Consider the following 20,733-nt stretch of genomic DNA (forward strand, 5'->3'; position numbering starts at 1 on the left):
CCAGCCTGAACTAGAAGCGCATATTGTCTCCTAATTTTATTTATTTATTTATTTATTTATTTATTTATTTATTTATTTATTTATTTATTTATTTATTTATTTATTTATTTATTTATTTATTTATTTATTTCCAATACTGTGAGCCATCTCGGGCTGTGACAGGGTGGGTATTCTTATTCGAGAAAAAAAAAGAACATAAGCAAGCACACAAAATACAAGCTGGCGAAAAAAAAGATCAAAACAGTACAGATAGCGTACAAATAGCACGAAGCATGCGGCATATACTGCATATACAAAAAAAAACACGGCGCGTATATGGAACTAATAGCAAACTAGACGCCAGTAAAACAATGCAATTACCACGTACACACAGTATTAACAGCATACAAAGAGCATACAAGCAGGACAATAAAACCCGAAATTAAACAAGTAGGAATTTCAATTTCTTTTCAAAAATTGTTAGGGAAGTCGTACCTTGAAATACCTCAATGTTGAGTTCATTCTAGTCTTCGACTGTTCTTAGTAGGAATGAGTGTTTGAAAACGCCAACCATATACATGTCAGATGTGACAACATAGGAGTGACCGGAACGAGGCGACACACTGCCAGAAGGCCGCCAGTACAGGTCAGGGCTTATATTTAACATGTCATTGTCTAATTAATGAAAAAAATCTCAGCCTCGCCATTTTTCTGCGTGTAGCAAGTTTCTGGAGGCTAGCCCTGGTGAGCAAAGCGGTAACAGATTCGGTTCTCTGATGTTTAGAAAAACTAAATCGCACAGCAAGACGCTGTACGCGCTCAATCTGATTTATTTGGTGTGATCGGTACGGGTCCCAAGCTGCACTTGCTCACTCCAATGCAGCTCTAACAATTGTCGTGTAAGCCGTGTAAGCCTGAGTGTAAGCACTCATTTAGCAGTATTTGGTCATGAACGCTCTTTCATCGACAAAACAATAGGCAATCGTCCGCAAAAGGCGAACCTCATTCGGTAGACTCATACCATTAGCAGTATTGTTAACATACAGAAGGAATAATAACGGTCCTATCACAGACCCCTGGGGAACTGCAGACGTGACAGACAAAGGAGTTGCGCGCACGTCGGAGATTTACACAATATGCCCTCAATTATCTATGTACGCCTCAATCCACCTAATGACCATTGAAGTGACGCCATACATTTTCAGTTTTTCGATAAATTTCAGGACTCCAGCTTTGTCAAATGCTTTTGATGAATCCAAGGCGAACACATCAACTTGTTCTTTTAAGTTGATGGCTTCAGCAATATACTGCACTGTTTCAAAGAGTTGCGTAGAAGTTGAAAGGCGCTTGCGGTAGCCATTTGTTTACGACAGAATAAATTGTTGTTTTCGATGTACTGGACCAAGTATTTCTGAATTATGTGTTCTAAGTTCACACAGTGCGCATGTTATTGAGATCGGGTGGCAATGATTTACTGCTTGCTTATCTCTAGCAATGAAAATTGGTACAACTCGGACTAATAGTATAGAATCCTGTGGGACACCCGTTCCGAGTGAAACAGTAAATAACTAAAAATTCGGAGACCCATTGACAGTAACGCTTTAAAAATTCATTTAGTATTTTATCTAGACCAGAACTTCCTTCACGTCTAAATTTACCAGTAGGAGAATGATTCCTTCTTTATAAATGCCAATGTCATCAGAATACGGATAGGTTCTGGCGGCATCTCCCGCAGGATTATCTGTCTTTGGGGAAAACAGCCATTTGGGGAAAACCAGAACCATTCTCACCAGTCCGCTACATATGTTTCCGCCGACTATGACTCCATTTATCGTGGGCTTTGAACAAGATATGTATATCCAAAACTTTTTCGGACTGTGTCTCACGTAATCCATCAGCGTGGTCGAAAAGAAGCGCGTTCGGGCTTATTTTTACTCGTTTCGTACTCTTATGCTGAGCTCGGAAACGGTCGTATAGGTCTTCTTAGTCTCGTTTTTCGAGCAGGTCGCAGTCGGCGCTTTAGGTTAATAATATTTCGTGTTACCCACGGGGGGTTGGCTCTCTCTGACCGCATTGCCTTCTTTGGAACAAATCGAGATAAGCATTCGGACACAGCGGATTTAAAGTACGCCAACAAACTATTCACGTCTCGCTCCTTCGGGAGCATGTCGAAGCCATGTTCTAAAAAATACAGAATTAACGTGTCATCGGCTCCGGATTTTTGTTACGCTTTCATTCGATTTATGCTCCGGAATCCCATCTTTAACTGTGACTTCATAGGTGAACGTTTTATCAGAAAGAAACAGTAGATCAAGAATGGATTGATGCTAGTCCTGTATGGGCGTTACTAAATTATTTAAAGCGCCAAACAGACGACACAAGAAGAGACACGGACGAGCGCGTCTCTTCTTGTGTCGTCTGTTTGGCGCTTTAAATAATTTAGTAACATGCACCAACTAGCCCAACAAAAAGTTCTGCCTGTATGGGCGTGTTGAGCTATTCACTACTTGCACAAGGCCGTAATCTAACATTATCTCTAACATTAAGTAAGCGTGCGAGCGATGCTAGAAACCTGAAACTGGGTCCCTCCAATCAACACCACGTAAGTTAAAATCTCCCATTAGTCCGATTCTGCTTCTTGTATCAGTGATTGCATTTAAGTGAGCATCAATCTTTTGATAGAAATCAACATCACTTGCTGGGGCTCTAGACAACGCCAACAATTCAATACATTTGCACCCAAAAATAACCTACACCAAGCACTTTTATGTTCGGCCATGTCCGGGAGTGATTCGTATTTTAATGTTTTCCTAATCAGTAAGGCAAAACACCACCACCTCTATTCGTTCGACCTCGCGTATAAAATTGTAACAACTAGAAAATACTGCATCGTTCTGGATATCCTTGTCTAACCAAGTTTCTGCAAGTCCTATTAAATGGGGATCATGCAACAACGACATAGTTTCAAGTGGTTCACGCTTGTTAGCAATGCTTCGTGCATTGATATTTACTAGTCATGTTTGCTGTTGCATCCGATGTCAGACATGTTCGCGGGACGCGGAAGCTGAGCCTTTAGACATTCTTAAGCGTACTTTTGAGCGCAGGTCCCACGTGTAGACAGTGTCATTGATAACAACTTTGCAGTGAACAAGCTTTACTTTTGCATCAGTGCGTTTAGCAGATTGCGCCGAACGCCACAGTTTGTTTTTTCTTGTGTGCACGCGTGCGTTTCGCGAGAGTAGTCATGTGTTATATTTATATTAGTTTTTGTAGCTTTTCGCAGTTATCAAATATTGTTTGTTTTCAGTATATTTATAAAGTTTTATGGATGATTTTCTGTCCCGACCACCTTTCCTCTGACCCAATCGACAATGTGACAGAAAAGGGGCTTTTAAAGACTTTTTTTTGTTAAGTAACATCGTAATAATTTGCTCAGAGAGGCGTTAGGAAAGGTATGACCAGCGCATAATACTGTGAAGCGTGTATTTTGGAAAAAGAAGTGTCAAGCTGTGTAACTAACATGCTTCAGCAGCTGTTCAAAAATGAAAAAAGCATGCTATCTTGTTAGAAACGCGAGATTCAACATTGAAACTCATTACATTCTGCAGTAAACTATAAGCAGTTTATGAGAACATTATTTGCAGTCGGCAAAAGCTCTTTCAATCACGAAAGCTGATGCCTTATTATTGTGTTGCTCGTGCAGGTACAGCATAATTGTCGAGGACGAGGCGCTATGAACAGTTCTCGACCTACCTTTAATGCCAGTTCATCGTAAAACAGAAAGAAAGGCAGCTTGGATTTATCGCTACCAATGCAACCACTCGCAGTAAAAGCCTTAAATAAAAAATGCGCCCCAAGAATTGTCCCTGCTGCGGTCGTTAATGCGTTTTCTATACGAACCACAGTGAAATGATTTCACAGCGTAATGCTTGTTTGTTTGTTTGTTTGTTTGTTTGTTTGTTTGTTTGTTTGTTTGTTTGTTTGTTTGTTTGTTTGTTTGTTTGTTTGTTTGTTTGTTTGTTTGTTTGTTTGTTTGTTTGTTTGTTTGTTTGTTTGTTTGTTTGTTTGTTTGTTGTTTGTTTGTTTGTTTGTTTGTTTGTTTGTTTGTTTGTTTGTTTGTTTGTTTGTTTGTTGTTTGTTTGTTTGTTTGTTTGTTTGTTTGTTTGTTTGTTTGTTTGTTTGTTTGTTTGTTTGTTTGTTTGTTTGTTTGTTTGTTTGTTTGTTTGTTTGTTTGTTTGTTTGTTTGTTTGTTTGTTTGTTTGTTTGTTTGTTTGTTTGTTTGTTTGTTTGTTTGTTTGTTTTTGTTTTTTTTAACCTCCTTCTTTTTTGTTGTTCATTGTGGCTAAAGGATTGATGGGCAAAAGGAATGGTCTGCCTCACATCATTAAGACTCTTCTCCGCGCGAAGAAAAAGTGGCTTTCTTTCGTTGACCGGCAAGGACACAAGTCGATAAATCTATCGTGGCAAAAAGAAGGTCACAGTGCTTGTTATCAAAGAATAGATTGCTTAAGAGTAGCTTACAAGCTGTACTGACGAAAAAAGCATGAATGCTTCCGTACACGCAATCCGCCTTTTTTTATATTCTCTCATATCTGTTCTAGAGAGCTAGTACACCCTCAAAGTGCGACGCGTTTTCAGCGCTGTTTGTTTTATCCACCTCAACTGAAATAAGCCCCATACGCCTAAGTAACAGCTTAATCCAGCACGCTCTTAAGAACATACGCGCGCGTACGATCTCTCTAGCCGTGTTTCGCATGGAACCGATTCGCGTGCCGCAAATTCAACGAGAAAGTACACAAACTCATTCGGGCTGTGAAGACGCGTCTTGATGGGCTCCTTACAGAGTCACGACGACGACGAAACGTTTCCGGATAAAGTGTCGAGTTGGTTCCTTTACTGACTGCCCACTTTGTTCTGCCGCCGGCAGAGTGGCCCGCTGGGAAAGATTAAGTTAGTGGCTCGATGCCAGACAGAATGCCGTCGGCAAAGTACAGGCGCGATGGTAGGGCATTTCGTGAGCCGTGTGCTCATTTATAACCCCCACAAGTGTCAGAGAGAATTCTTCGCCGGAAGCAGACATTAAATTGCCTTCGCGTCTATCGCCATGATCGAAACGGCTATAAGAAACGAAAAGTAAGTCGACGTTCTGTTGGCGTCATTCCTCGAAAACAAGAAGCTCACGCACACTGGCACTTCCAATTTTGTGTAAAATCTACGAATATGATGTGTTCATTCTTTTTTTCGATAACTGAAACGAGATGTTGGAGATGCCCGTTATAGTCTACAACAATCTAACAGTCATTTTATACCATTTCTGCAAGGAGCACACACGATAATAGTGCATTGAGTGTACGTTGCCCTCTCATCCAAAATATCATAAAGGTTCAGATAAGGCATGCCAATAAATGACGCTAACGTTGGACATTCTCTTGTCGCTGTCATGACGCACAGATGATGTAACCGGACTTATCAGTAGAGTATGATGTGTGTGAATAAAGAAGGAACAAAAAAAAAGCTGCAAATTGCGTACTCCAATGTTGCACACTATTTTTCCGTGATATAAATTTGCTACCATGTGCAACGGAGATATTTTTGCAACATGTCCTTCGAAAAAAGCCCATATTCAGAGTAGGTCAATGCAGTCAATCACCGGTAGTCAAGAATGCGGCAATTTTACCTTACAAGAGTAGGCAAGAAGTTTGTAAAGTTGTGCGCACGGAGTCTGCATGACCTATACTTTGTGAAATTCAGCAAAACCAACCCTACCAGCGTACCAAATTACAAAATCTGTCAGTTTTGTGTGTTTGTGTTATTGCCGGCTACGTTTCTCAGAGCGGTCGCTGTCAAATAGTTGCCTTCTTATGTGTTCCAGTTAGACAGCTCACCAATAAACGAAGCAGAACGCCTGCGACAGCGTCGTCTTGCCACAAGCTTCACTTATCCCCATTTTCTCGACAGGGCAAGAGCTCTGAATTTTTTGGCTATATCGCCCGAGAACAATATAATATGGTCGTACGTCGTCCTGAAGGGAAAATATTAGACGACTCTTGCACAGGAGAGTGCTTAGTGCATTTGAGAGTACTTCTGCCGGTCTCGCTGATTATCGCCGCCTAAAGGCGCTAAAATGACGTGTGATGGACGCTCGCGCGATATAGCTAAAATGCGGGAGGCTGTACGCATGTATAGCCGCTGAAAGTTAGCGGCTGTTCAACAAAGCCATTGTTGACAAGCTTTAACGAGTTCAGTCCATCAACAGTGACAAACTTCTATACTTGTTTGATTTCAAGCGCTGTCATATTCAAATTCCAATTTTATGCGTACATTGCCCGGCAGAAGATTGCACTCGGAGCCCTTTTCTTTTTTTTTTTCATTTCCTGTAGGTACCTTGAAGAAGTTGTATGCCTACAAGTCCAAAAATTGTATCCAACTAAACCGGCGTATGCTTGAACGTGAGTTCAGCCTATATGTAAGGGTTGCAGCGCAGCCAACGAACGGTTTTTCATGCGGCGGTGGGGCATCCAAGCGGCAGAAGGCACGCCACGTCCGTTTGCGGCCCGGCCCCCCTCCTCATTTTGCCCGACACAATTTCCTGCACTTCGACGAACGCAACAAATACTGCTCGCTTCTCCCGATGCCTCCATGGCTGTGCCGGAAGCAGTTAGCCAATCAAAAAACGATTTGGGAGGGTATCTCATTCTACCGGGGCCAGAATCGCAACGAAAAGAAAGAAGAAACTCGGAAAAATGGAATTGACGACCGCAGAAGCGGGTCGTTATTGAGCATCGAAAGAAAAAGAAAAAAGGTAGTGGGAGCTGCGCTATACGTTTCTGAAATATTCGTTCTCTATTTAGATATGCCTGGGACTAGACGGACAATGCGGATTGAGACCGGTCCTTCGCCACGACAGGGTCGATGCGAGACTGGAGCAGCGGTGCCTCTTATTCTTCTTGTTACGCGACTTCTAACCCATGCAGCAGCCAGTGCAGCAACCATGCGCCAGTTCGCTTGCCGCTGTAAAAAGTCATTGATCAGGAGCCGCCCTGTACAAAGCAAGGTTAAAAAGCACAAAGTAATGTAACACGTGTCCAACTATTAAAACACGGGATCCGTTGTCTTGGTAAGTGTCGTCTCGGATAAACCAGCGGGCTGGCACCTTATCCGAAAAGCTTGTGCAAGGGTAGAAGTCAACATTTTGTTAACTTCCTAATTTCTCAACAGGCGGGAATTTGTTAAAAAGGTAAATATATAAAGTATTGCAGATAAAGAGAACGCATCTTTCCGCGAAAATTTTTCGCGGAAGAAATGCGCTGTCTGGCACCGCGGAGTCGTGTATACCAGACCTCGGTAGGGTCATTAGATTTCTTGACTGGATAAAAAAAACATTATGTTCTGCTCCAACGCCAGGAATTTTACTGCCGACCGCAGCTATTTGTTGATGCTTGATTTTGTCGATTTAGTGTAGCCGTGTGATCGATCCCTCCAGTAGTCACTGCACTTTGTCTTGTTTTCTGGCACATTGATGACTATTTTTTTATACAGCAAAGATGAGGGAAAATATTATGCTACTATATATGTAGCTGAAACGCGCACACGAGCACGGAGACAAATGCAGCCGCTCCTTCCGATTCTGGCCCCGGTAGAATGAAATACCTTCACTTTAAATCCCTTTTCCCCCTTTCTCAGTGCTGGGTAGTCTACCTGGCTCAGCCTGGTTAACCTCCCTGCCTTTCACTTATGACTTTTCTCTCTCTCTCTCTTTTTTCTCTCGGTTTACACACGGCGTCAGGGAGCATAATACGAAAACTCTCTGCGGGAAGGTCGTTAGCGGCACGGTTCGATGAAGAGGTCCGCAAAAATACCCTCTATACTGGAGACCATCGACTGATATCCCTCGTCCATGTTAAGTTGCCACGGAATGTAGAAACCTTATTTCACCGCTTTCGCCATCGCCTTGCATGCGCCGGTCACATTCTTTTCAAAATTCATCGTGCAAGCTCTGCGTCGTGTGCGTGTGGTGCGGCGAATGAGGCCGTTGTCCAGTTGCTGCTGAACTGCCTCTTTTATGGCCAGCCAAGGCGGCAGCTACTCTGCAAATTGAGGGTGCTGGGCAGCCGGCCATTGTCATTCGGGAACATAGTCGGACAATGGCCCGTTACGGCCCTTCGTAGGACAGCTTTTCTTGCCACGAAAGACTTCCTTATTATTACGGGAGTGCGCTCGAAACGTTAGGGACGCATTTGCGTAGAGTGACGACAATCCGATCGAGTGGGTTATAAAAATGGTTTATTCGTCTCTTTTTTTACTTGCCAGTATGCGATTTTCTTTCCGCTTGCCAAAGTGTCATTTCAGCGGGGGCGGGGAGTTTATCATTGTTATTTATTTTTAGGCACATTTTCCAATTATTTCTTAATCGGTGAACTAGAGACGCCATATGTACGCTGGCTGTACGCTGTACGCTTGCTGCTTCAGGTGTAGCTGATTCAGCCACTTCAGCTCAACGTCAGTCCCTCAGGGCACCCCACTGGCCACCCACTACAACCTCTTCTCATTTACTTCCCAAGAGTGTCTCAACGTCTTTCAATTTACTTCTTTATGTTTCTTTCGCGAGCACAATTCGTCCTTACATGGCAAGTTTCAAGAAAGATAACGTCCGTCTTGTCGTCAACACCTCCTGTGACTTCTATGACATACGGACATGGTGGGCGTCAGAACATAATTACTTTACACAGAAGTTAAACGTAATTTAACTACACGTACAACCGATATCCGTTGTCGTATCTACGCAGACCCTTAACAAAGCTCCGCTCATGCAGTAAACTAGGAGGAGGACGTTGTTGTTGGGTTACATGCTATCCTAGCATTGCTTGACTTGCCGATAGTTCCTCCGCCCGGGTGCCACCTTTGATGAGGGTTTGATAAAGCTGAAATCTATAAGCACGCCGTTGATCTCAAGATCATTTAGTAAACGTAAGCAATAGGCTCTATCGACTTCCAAAACCTGCTGTCACAAAAGAAAACAAGAAAAACATAAAACAAAACAGGTTAACGGGGCAAGCCCCTCATAATGAAAGCCACTCAACTCGACGGTGTCATTACGCACCCTATAAATGACGGTGTTATTTAGTAGAACTTGTAGTTGGAGTTATTGGGTGGGGGGCGATTGCTAGAGCACATGAAATTAAGCGCGAGACGAGCCACCACAACAGAAAGAGACATAGACAAAGGACGAACACTGATTGACCACAATTGAGAACAAACAGGCACCAAATGTAAATTACGTATTCTCAAAACGACTAGTTTGGCTTTATTGGGGCCTTAAGTTCTCCGGTGAACAAAAAAAATAAATCACGCTGATAAATATATCCACTTTTTTGTGTCCCTTGATGATGAGCTATAGTCATTTCGCTCAACATTTGGAAGCAATCTTGTTGGCCGAAGTAAGGTTTTTGAAGTGGCTCAAGTTATCCATGAGGGTTTTGCTATAGTAACTGTAAACTCTCTCCCAACACGTACACAATGACGAACCTGTTGCACTACTATTACTAGTTTCTAGCTACTACCAAACTTTCTCAAAACAAGCTGCATTTGGTATTATGGCTAACTCTTGGCCATTATGTCGTGCATTCACCGCCAAATCCGGGCAATGACAAAGACCTTGATAAGGAAAGGCATGGCTACGCTAAGAATGCACCCACCATTGCAACGTCGACGATGCGTTTCTTATAGTCATCGGTTAAAAGGTTGTCACAGGCCAGCGGCCACTGTAGGTGTCATTAGTTTCCTTGCGGTCGCGACCTAAGCACCGTGTCACTGTGTGAAAAGCGCGTACGTCTCGCGAAAACGGAACTCAGGTTGCTACGCAACAGCAACAGGGATCTTCAGCTTCCACCAGCGCAGTTCACTGGGCCGGCACCTACGTGTCAGCGGAAGAGACACCGTGGCTCGCCGGAAGCTGATCTCCCTGGGGCAGATATTGGTCCGGAAGCCGAGGACGACGCGGCACCCATTTTTTTTTCCTTGTCCCGTGACCGCGGTTCGCAGCACAATGAGAGGAGCGAGCCCCTAAGTTCCCTGCTAGCTCGCGCGGGAGCACCGGCGCTCCTCGACGGCGGCCTCGCATGTTCCACGCCAGCGCGCGTCCGCGCGGTTCAAGTGCATTCCACGCTTGAAAGCGAACGTTTGCTGCGCGCCACAGATTCTCTCGAGAGCGGTGCGCTCGCGTCACGCAAGCGATTTCCATTTCGACAGGCCTGACGAGTGGAAAAGCGCTCGAGAGGATCGGGACCGGTGGGAGGCTCTGCCGTCACAACGTTATTGAAGGTGCACAGTTCGTGCCTGCCTCTGTTGTCGTGGTTTCCGTTTGTATTCATTGCTCTTTCTTTCTCTTTTCTTTTCCTGGAAAAGAAGTGAGACTTGAATGGGGCACTTCGGAGGAGGTGTTAGAGGCCCTGCGATTCTTCGAACCAAAAAGAACTCTCGTGTCGGGCAGTCGTAAAGAAAATTACGGGCGCAGTGATTGCATTGTGCGAGGCTGCTTACCAATACGATGCCGTAAATCAACGTTCCCCCTCGACCCTCTTTCCTCCGCCGATGTGCTCTTTTCACTTCCAGCGCTTTAGTTTTGTCAAGGCTTTCCTGTTGCTGCAAATCAGCATAAATTTTATGGCACGCGCATTTTATTATAACGCTGTTTTTCTTTTCTCCGAAACGCAATCGTTTTCTTGCTTCCACTTTACAACGTTGTAAACGTTGCAAAGCGTGATACAAGCGCGAGCCACGTAAATCGCTTTACTGCCCCGCTAATGTCCTCCGGTGATTCACTTTTTTCGAAACAATGAGCGTCTACAGGGTCGTGCCATGGATAGTAAAAGCGATAAGAGAGAAACAAAAATAGGGCATGTCTCGCATGAAACGAGACAGATCTGTTCGTACAAAGTCTTTTTCAGCCGCCAGCACACTCAGCACCCCATCGCCGTTCCGACTCAAGTAATAAAGCGTGGCCTTATTCCGCAAAGTTCACTGCGTTCAATACTTTTTTTTTTCTGACTGCTCTTATTTTTTTTTTTATCCGAACATCTTAGCCGCAGAGGCACCTCTCATTACAGTGCGCGAAACGGTCTATGCGAAACGGAAGCGCTTTCTACGCGAATACCGCCACCTCCAAAGTCAGGCTGCAAATATAACTGCGACACAGAGAAGCATGTCGAGACGAGACGCGCCGGAAGCACGCTTAGAAAATTTCCTCTCCCGCCGCCTCATAAACTGGGGGCTCTCATCATCTCTTTTCACTGTGACTACCAAGAGCGTGAAAGAAGACATTTAAGTGCAAACTATGAGCAGGCGCGTTCTCCACGACGTTCGACATGCAGCGCACCCAGGTTTCCACTTTAATGGACAGGCAAACAGTTCACATACATTGCGTTGTATCGTATACCGTGGCATACCTGGGCAGTATTTCAGTTCCCATGTTATAGCGTTCTTGCCGCACTAGCCGGTGGCCGTGTCAACTGACAGACGGGAACACGCGATCTCTCGGACGGCTGGTGTGCAGCGGTGGGAGAAGAGTGCGGTGATCATTAGGTGGGACCCATTTCACAAGAACTGGCCGCGGCGGCTCCGAGAGCAGAGTGGGCGCCGGGTGTGTGCCGTGCCATCCGCGTGAATGAGCTCTAAAACAGTGCGCGCAGCGCAAGAAAAAGAGGCTCTGCCCGCCTCAGCAGACGTGTTTCTGGTCGTATCTAGGTCGCGGCGACCATAGCAGAGCGTCATCTCGACAACTCCCATCACTCCGGCAACACTGGCACTGCTGTCCTGGTTTGCCAACGCACGTGTACAAGCGGAGTCACCTAGTATTCTCTCCTTCTCATCTGCCATATGCCACTTTTTATTTGATATTTATCTTTCTTCTAGCGTAAAATCTGATGCGGCACTACAGGGTGTGTAACGTCCATCTCTTTTTTTTTTCTTTTTTTTTTACATTTCCCACAGCAGCCCTGACCGCTTATTTACGATGTTTTTCGTCTCGTGTTTTCTCTGTAGCAGCTGCGCTTCGATAAAGTCAAAGTATGCCATCGAAGTGTCCTCCGTCCGCTTGACCTAAACTTTTTTTTTCGTTTCGTTTCTTTCTTTCTTTATGTCTTTCTTTTTTCTTTCTTTCTTTCTTTCTTTCTTGAAAATTTCCACCATCTCGGTGTCGCTTTGCAATTTTTGTGTTTTAGGGTCTACTCGCGCAACGTACCATCTCGGTGTCGCTTTGCAATTTTTGTGTTTTAGGGTCTACTCGCGCAACGTTCCCTTATACTTCTTATCTTATAAATTAACTAGAACGCATCCAAAACCGTGCTGCTAAGTTTGTTTCTGGTAATTCCAACGGCTACCACTACTAGAATAGGCTTTCTAAGAGCATTGTTCAATGTAAAACATGCTACGAGCTTCAGTTGTTTTTATCGTCCAACCTGTCATAAGCGCATATCATTGCGCTTCATGCGATAAACTATCCTGTATTGTTTCTGTGATGTAAATGCGCCTGTGAACCTGATGTCGTGACTAGCGTTTTGAATGTTGCGTTTCTGCTGTGCTTTATGCTTTCTGATTTGGAATTAGCTCATTTTTGCATATGTTTTTTTTTTCTCTATGATGTTTCCCATGTAATAATGCCCTTGTCGCGCTTCTTGTACAAGTATCTGTATAAACGAATCAATATACTGTATAATCACAGACTTACTACAAATGTGAAGTGATATCCTCCACGTTGCTTAACATTTTATTTACCTTTGATTGACGCTGGTTCTTCCAAAAACTTAAAATGCGTAAACACTATCAAACTGGGAAAATGTGGAAAGCATCTATTATTGCATGGTTCCAAAGAAAGCATAAGAGATGCAAAACGTTTTGGCAATTCGAACAATTTTTTTTATTGAACTGCATATAATTACGGATGAGAGTTAACTTGCGATAGGAAAAGAAAACTGTGTTCGGCGGCAAATTGCCGTTTCTCCCAGCTTCATTACATTTATGAAATATATACAGGTTATCGCAAGTTTACCCAAATGTACAATTCATTCTACAGCTTAATTTTAAAAATCAGTTAATTTCCTCTGTTTATTTGGCTTCACATGGTTCCTGATAAATATTGAGCTTCCCAATTGCTCTGATTATTTTTCCAAGGGTGTTTGTAGAAAGAGCGCAGCATCTCTCCCTTTTCAGTGAATAAAGCTGATGACTTCTTGCGGGGGTATCTACTTTAATTAATGACGGTAATTGGCTTCCGATTCGTTCCAATTTAGCGTAAATGGGTTACACAGCCGAGAAAATTCGCCTCGCAAAATGAAGGGAAGCAGAGCAACGTTGCCTCTTTCGCGTCGCCGTGCTAGGAGTCATCCGTAAGTTCCTCCAACTGGCTTCTTTTATTGTCACTCAGGAATTCGGCACACATTCAAGCATGATCACGGCTAGGCCATTTTCATCTATACGTGGCACTCTTCCGCCTAGTGTTCAGAAATGCACTTGTATACCGACGTGCGGTTAGTTCAAGCCATAGTGAAGAAAATGTGCGTCAGATATACTTTGCTTGTATGTATGTGCGCCAGCAGAACACCGCAAGATGAAAGTGCTCAAAGAGTATTACCTAAGATATCGCTCTGACAGCTTTATTTCATTGCGTCATACAAATGTCATCACTAATTCTAACACACTGCATAACGGTATCCAGAAGACGGTGTTTTCAGACAGAGAGAAACTGAAACATTTCTTGAAAAACGAAAATGACGAGCCCTGGAGGGTTTCCGCTGGACTGCGTATATCTTATCAGTCATCATTCGTCTCGCGGAGGTATTTAAGTAAGCTGTCGTAAACAACTTTCCAGTTGGCAATCAGATACATTGTACATGCGAATCGCTGGGCAAGCCACAGATCACCGCACATTGTGGACGTGCCCATCTGTCCTTACTGTGACAGATATGAATCTATATGCTGTGCGTCCCACCTCCCCCCTACGAACGCCGTCAGCGAAACGTCAAATTTGTCCGCTGTCCGCTATACGCCGCACATTTTTTTCCTAGTTCGACGTGGAGACAGAGTCCTTTAATGTGAGATTGCTAAGTGGTAAAGACAAAAAAAAAAAAAACAGCGATGTTGCTTTGACTAGTGAATGAGCAAGGTATGTGCCAGAGTCGCAGCGTAATGCCTCGGCGAATCTCCGACTTATAACAAAGGCCGTCCAAGATGTTTCTTACGAGCAAATACGATACAAGGCGACAAAAGTAGCACAAAAGTAGGCATTTCACGCGTAGTACGTTTCTGGGCGTGACCTCTTTCCCAGTGTATAAGGCTGTGCTGGCTCGAGGAGAGCATCTAAGAACACTGCATTAAATATTAAAGCGGACGGAGCTAGTCTTCAGGCAAGTACAGCGACCGCTGTACAAGGGTATGATAAACTAGCACCAAGGCTTCTTGAGATTTGCGGTACAATTCATGATCGCGTTCAGCCTGGAATTGTTACTGTGAGTAGAACTGAAATAAGGAGGGGGGGGGGGGGGGGGGGCGCTGTGGCCTTCCTTCACCCTTCCCGGCGTTGTCGTTCTTCAAAATCTCTTGTCCTCTTTTTTTTTTTTTTTTTTTTTTTTTTCTCGGAAAATGCACAAGCGCGTCACTCAAAGCCGCCGATTTGCAGCTCTGTTTGAACGGATTGGGGAGCGCATTTACAGGCGAAGCGACAAAAATAAAGAATGGAAATAAAAGAAAACATGCAGTACAGTCGCGCAAGATCGGCTGAATGCTGCAAGCGCAGTCCATGCGGCACTAAGTCAGATCGAGCGCGTTCGTAATCACTGGAGAACGGAAACCAAAGAAACAGTTGTGTCGGACAGAAGTGCTGCGAAGTCCCTTTAAAGAGAACAGTCTAAAAGAAAAGCAGTCAGAAAAGAATAGCATTTGCGAAAAAATAAATAAATAAATAAATAAATAAATAAATAAATAAATAAATAAATAAATAAATAAATAAATAAATAAATAAATAAATAAATAAATAAATAAATAAATAAATAAATAAATAAATAAATAAATAAAATGGTTGGAAATATACACCTAATTGAATCACATGGTGGAAGCAAAAAGTGGGGAAAAGCTGTAGCGAAGAAAGGTTTCTTCCAATACATGGGTGAAAAACATGTCTCTATTTATCTATCGTCAGCTGCTTACTTTACATGAACCACAAAGAACGATCATAGTTCCCCTTAGCAAAAATTGATTGCATTTTAGAGGGCGATTGCGCTTTTATAAAGCATCACTGGCGGAAAATAAATCACCATATGCACATTTACATCATTCTTAAAAGATATTTTTAGAAATAACTTGATTCCGCTTTTCCACTTCAGCTAGAAATATGACAATTTATTGCTAGTGAACTTCGCGATTAGAAATTTTAGGCATAATATTATGTTGCTTATTTGAAGGCCATCACTTTCCAAGACTATCAATTTATAAAATTGTTCTGAAACAATGGACTGTTAAAGTGTCCTCTGCTAAAATCGCCATTCAAACTACTTCGTTACGCGCTCTGTAAGAACGAACCACGTCCTCAGTTTAATCGAATATCGGATCAGTTATTTTACTCCTTTATATAACCGGCGGTCAAGCGGCTATCAGCCCTGGCACATTGTAATGTGCAACTTGAGTCTACCTTCTAAATATCCCAATACCACCAGAAATAGTTCAATATGTTCAGGATTTTGAAAGAAAGTGTGAGAGAGAGAGAGAATAAAGGAGAAAGGAAGGGAGGTTAACCAGAGTGGAAGATCCCGTTTGCTACCTTACGCTGGGGAGACAGGAGAGGTAAAGTGATCGGAAAGTAGAGAGAGGGAGAGAGAAAAAAAAGAAACACATATACACAATCACAGTCGGTCACTATGACCGCATACTACCACCGCACAGGACAGTAGCACTTGTAGCGTAATTGATAAACATCAATTCAAGTTTCAGCCGCTTGTCTAAGTCTGTTGAATTTTGTATAAGCTCTCCCCATCTTTCATTCCCCCTCATCCCGCTCCCATCTGTAGGGTAGCAAACCGGTTGTGCTGAACTGGTTAACCTCCCTGCCTTTCCTTCTCCACTCTTTCCTTCCTTCCTTCCTTCCTTCCTTCCTTCCTTCCTTACTTCCTTTGTATAAGCGACGCGGGATCTCCTCTTTACTGGAGGCATGCTATTACGAAGACCCCCATGACAAGGGACATGACATAATTTTTCAATGGCTTCCAGGACAATGCAATGTCAGCGGAAATGACCACGCCGATGAAGGCGCCCGAACCACACATGAGAGCGGTCGATGTGTTTTAACTCACTGCGGCTGGACTTCGGCTGGGCTGCGCTCGATGTCCCGTTAATGTAGTATATTGCCCCTGTGGAATTCAAACGTTTTCACCACGTGGCGCTTACCTTCGCTTTTCGCGGATACACAGCTAAATCTACCGCTTGGGTTAATACGATGCGAACAGACCATGTAGCACCGTTTGTGGCTCGGCCTCGCATTCACTAAATCCGATGCATTCCTCGTCGGAATGGCCAACAGCCCCACGTGCGACACATGCAGCTGTGACGAGACACTCGCACGCATTATCTGTGTCTGCCCACGTTATAGGACCCACAGGCAAGTGATGTGCAGAGTGCTGGATCAGCTAGCTATACAATCGTCCGCTATCAGAACAAGACGTTCCAGGCCAGTGCTCCCAAAGAAACTTCGCGCAGAAGGCTTTACTCGCGCAGATCAGGTTCCTGAAGTCTACGGCCTTCGTGGCAGACTTTAACAGCGCCGCCTGCTACCACTTCTATAGTGTACGCAGCTACTCTGTGCTCGTCTCTCTCTCTCCACCACTATGGTCTCTTTCTCTTTTTCATCCCCCTAACCCTTCCGCCCGTGCAGGGTAGCCAACCGGAACTATACCTCTGGTCAACCTGCCTGCATTTCTAGCATCATATATATATATATATATATATATATATATATATATATATATATATAATTATTATTATTATTATACGCAGAACTATTACTCGATCCCCTCCCCTCCCCCCTCCAAAAAAGTTGTGTAAAGTAAGTTGTATGTTTATTATGATTTATTTTATGCCGACTGGATGGTCGTGTGAAGCACGTTTCGGGGTGTTCGGGGAACACGGCGTACTACGCACAATTTTCAAGATGCCTGGCCTGTAAAGCGTGCTTTGCCGCACAATGTGTCAAATAGAGGATAAGTACACCGCGCGTGCAACGCGAGAGAAGTTAAGCGGGAATATATAATGATGAAATATGTCTGCATAATCCACAAATGTGTTGTACAGCCTTGTATTGTATAAAGCATATTATTGTATTTGTGTACATTATATGCCTTTTTTAACATTGAATTGATTTTTTAAAATCACCTATACAGGTATATATACAGGTGGATTAGTCGAAAAGGCTGAAATTAAGCTGCATGAAAAATTGAAATATCCAGAAAGCTAATTGAGAAGATTAATTAATTAATCTGTTAATTATTGTCTTTAGGGCACATGTTACAATCGCGAAATTAACGCCGATCAGTAGTAAATTCATGTCTGCTTAGCAGAAATACTGAATATAATGGCGTTGCAGTTACCAGTTTCCCAAAATTGTCCTTCTAAAGCACTTCGGAACAATGTCAAATTGAACGCCAACGCATTTTCACAATTTTGAGGACGGACATCACGAACGCCGTGCTAATCTTAGGATTTATGCCTTATGCTAAGCAGACATGATTGCACTTCTGCTCGGCTTCAATTTCGCAATTACAACATGTGCCCTAAAGTGAAGAATATAAGTTAATTAGTGTATATTTTCAATTAGCTACCAGGACACTTCGATTCGTTGTGCAAGTAATGTTTGCCCCTTCAGGTAATCTAAGCTGAACAGGCCGAAGTGCGCTATACACATGTGCGATATTTTAAAACCAGTTTGGACTGAAAGAAGCAAAAATAACACTCGTTAAACTTTTATATCTATCTGAGCGTACTAAACCATATTATTCAGCTCCCCTAAAATGTGTTAAAAGGCGCAAGACCAACCAACAAATACATGAGGTATCTTTTATTGTCTGCGCAACTAATCAATGCATGCTCGCATAGGTCTCTACATATCTGGCCCAATACCTATCTAAGGCTGCTTGTCATCGTTCTCGGGCTTTACATTGTTCACAGCAGAACTAGTTTCTGTGACAGTGAAGTTGGCGTGGTTGGTCAGCGCATATGAATAAGTTCGATCTTCTCTGATAATACGAAATTACGAATACAGTAACTGAAATTAAGAACCAAATATCTGGCATGTCTTTAGGCAAAACATTTGCATGAGTCCAAAAAAAAATGAGTCCACTCAATTAGCCAGTACAGCTCAAGCACTTGCACTTGCAGCGTGAGCGTAAGCACTTGCAACGAAAAATAAACAAGAAAAGGTTGCACAGCTTCAGTGTATACGTTCCACATGAATGTCCTGTGTAATCCTAAGCATGTTCTACATGGTTTACAACGTTCTTTATTCTTTTCGGTTCCAGGTCGTTTCAGAGTCCATGCTGGAAGAGCTCAAGGAGTGCTTCATGGAAGCGTACGACGACAATAAGGACGGAAAGATTGAAATCCGCGAGGTAAGGTCGCGGTTTTATTTTAGCGGTTTTATGACTTACTCGTTTTATCAGGTGTGTTTCTCACTTGACTGTGTTGTACACATCATTTACGCAGAGAAAAAAGAAGATAAATATATTTACAGGCTACTTACAAGATTTGAAGCCACGCTAATAATGCCTATCTTTTTGGCAGTGAAGAACGTCCCCGCTGTCACAATAGTAAACAGTACTACGTCAATATGATGCTGAACAGAATAGCATAAGAACAAGCTGCAGATTCTGCATGTTGTCGTCCTGTTTTCCGTTTACAGAGGTTATTCGAATATCACTCGAAAGTGCGCGACGTCGCTAGACAGAAGAAACAAGAACATGGCGCACAGTAAGCAAAGCCAATCAGTAAGTACAATAGTACGAACGGATTAAACGCATTACCGTGCCAACAAATCGATTATACTGTCACTGTATGAGTCATAATCAGTCGGTTATCAACCCTTTACTATGCGTACCACTGTATGCTTACAGCAGTAACGAAGACGTAGACCGCCCTTGTATACCTTGGTGTGGAGACCACGTCTGATGCTGCGATAAAGTAAAAATTAATAATATGGAAGAGGGGAATACGGCGATCGACATTAAACATATCTTGCGTTATGTCTCCGAACGAACTTCAGTACATTCTCCGTCCACATTCTCCGTGTCATTCGGGCACAGATCGTAACGGGATCACATCACTCGAACTCCCCAGCGTAACCGCACAGTGGGAAACGCATACCACGTCGCAGTCGCTTCCGCCGAGATGCACGCAACAAGTGAGACCAGCGGTGTGTTTAAGAGCAACCGCAACCAGCGTACGTGACCGTGCGTGCCGCGCAGCTCCGCGAAATGTAGGCCAGTGATGACGGGTGGACGTCATGGTCACGCGCGTCTGCGTGCACTGCGCCGCAGTTCACTGTCCATATTTTTTTCACTGTCCATATTTTATTGAACCCGCCGCAAATACAAATTTTGCGATATCATTTTTTAAACAGCCCTTTTGTTTTCTCTCTTTTCTTTTCTTTTATTTTTTTCCTTCTTTTCTTTTATTTCCTTTTGTTTTGCTTCGCGCTGCTTTCTAAATGCGGTACCATTCTTTCGCATCTGTTCAAGCTATCTCAGCTTCTCTGTGAAAGCGCAAAAAATTTGCAGGAACTGTGTCCGCTACCGAGAGCAGGTGTACAAAAAAACAAGTATATCTACCGCCCGAACCGCACCACTGGCTCTTCTATTTTGAGAAGACCGTCTAAATGATGAGCCGCACTGCATTCGGCGCTTCATTCGGTTTACCTTCGTAATTATCCGTTATTTTGCTGTCTCTCTGTTTAATCAAACACACAGCTGAACATACCTCTAAGCAAACTCGAGGCCACGCTGTCACATGAAGCAATAAAAAATAACGCCTTGTTTTTCTTTCGTCTACTTCTTTCAGCCATGCTGGGTGAATTTTGCACGCTAATTTGCTGTTCAGTGTGCCCGCACACAACTTTTGCGAAAGACGACATTTCGTATTCTTCTACAGCCGATCTTCGACAACGGCACTGACCTGCTTGGTCCGCAGTACACCGTGACGTCACGTTTCGCGCCGCAAAGAAAGCAAGCCACTTGCTTAGTGCTCGGAGCCAGCGTTTCAGAAACATATCACTGAACTCGTTCAGGGTTCCAGCCGCGCGACGTGTGCGGGCGCCCGCCGTATAGCGTCCATGAAACAGATTTAATGCTTGCATTGAGGTGCCTCGAAGGCGCTGCTTCGTTAGCTATTAATTTGGCCGTGCACAGGTAAACACATTTTGATATGTAAATTGATCCCGTTCCACCTGCCTTTTTTTATTATTATTGATTCGCAGAAATTGGCACCGTATAGTTGCGCTACGCACGCACGAAATAGCATAAAAATGACATCGTCAGCGCATCACGAACGCCGCCGTGCAGATAACATGTATATTCCTATAAGCTCACAAACTGCCCGGTTCCCTCTTCAGCTGGCCTTTGCCGCATCAAAGGAGCAGCGCTTACATTCGCTGCATTCGGGACGAGAATACTCACGTCTTTCTTTCTTTTTTTTTTTTTCGAGAACTGAAAATATATACTGCTTGTA

General features: G+C 43.5%; 1 protein-coding gene across 2 annotated transcripts in view; it reads left to right on the top strand.

The window, feature by feature from the left end:
* The window catches only part of LOC119464549 (calbindin-32-like), a 223,084-nt gene that overhangs the window by 158,817 nt on the left and 43,534 nt on the right, over positions 1 to 20,733 (top strand). For both annotated transcript variants that reach the window (XM_037725570.2, XM_037725575.2), the window contains exon 3: positions 18,534 to 18,623. In XM_037725570.2, coding sequence (XP_037581498.1) covers positions 18,534 to 18,623 — 90 coding nt within the window. The remainder of the gene's footprint in view (positions 1 to 18,533; positions 18,624 to 20,733) is intronic.

This window comes from Dermacentor silvarum, chromosome 1, assembly GCF_013339745.2.
Source record: "Dermacentor silvarum isolate Dsil-2018 chromosome 1, BIME_Dsil_1.4, whole genome shotgun sequence".
Lineage (NCBI taxonomy): Eukaryota > Metazoa > Arthropoda > Arachnida > Ixodida > Ixodidae > Dermacentor > Dermacentor silvarum.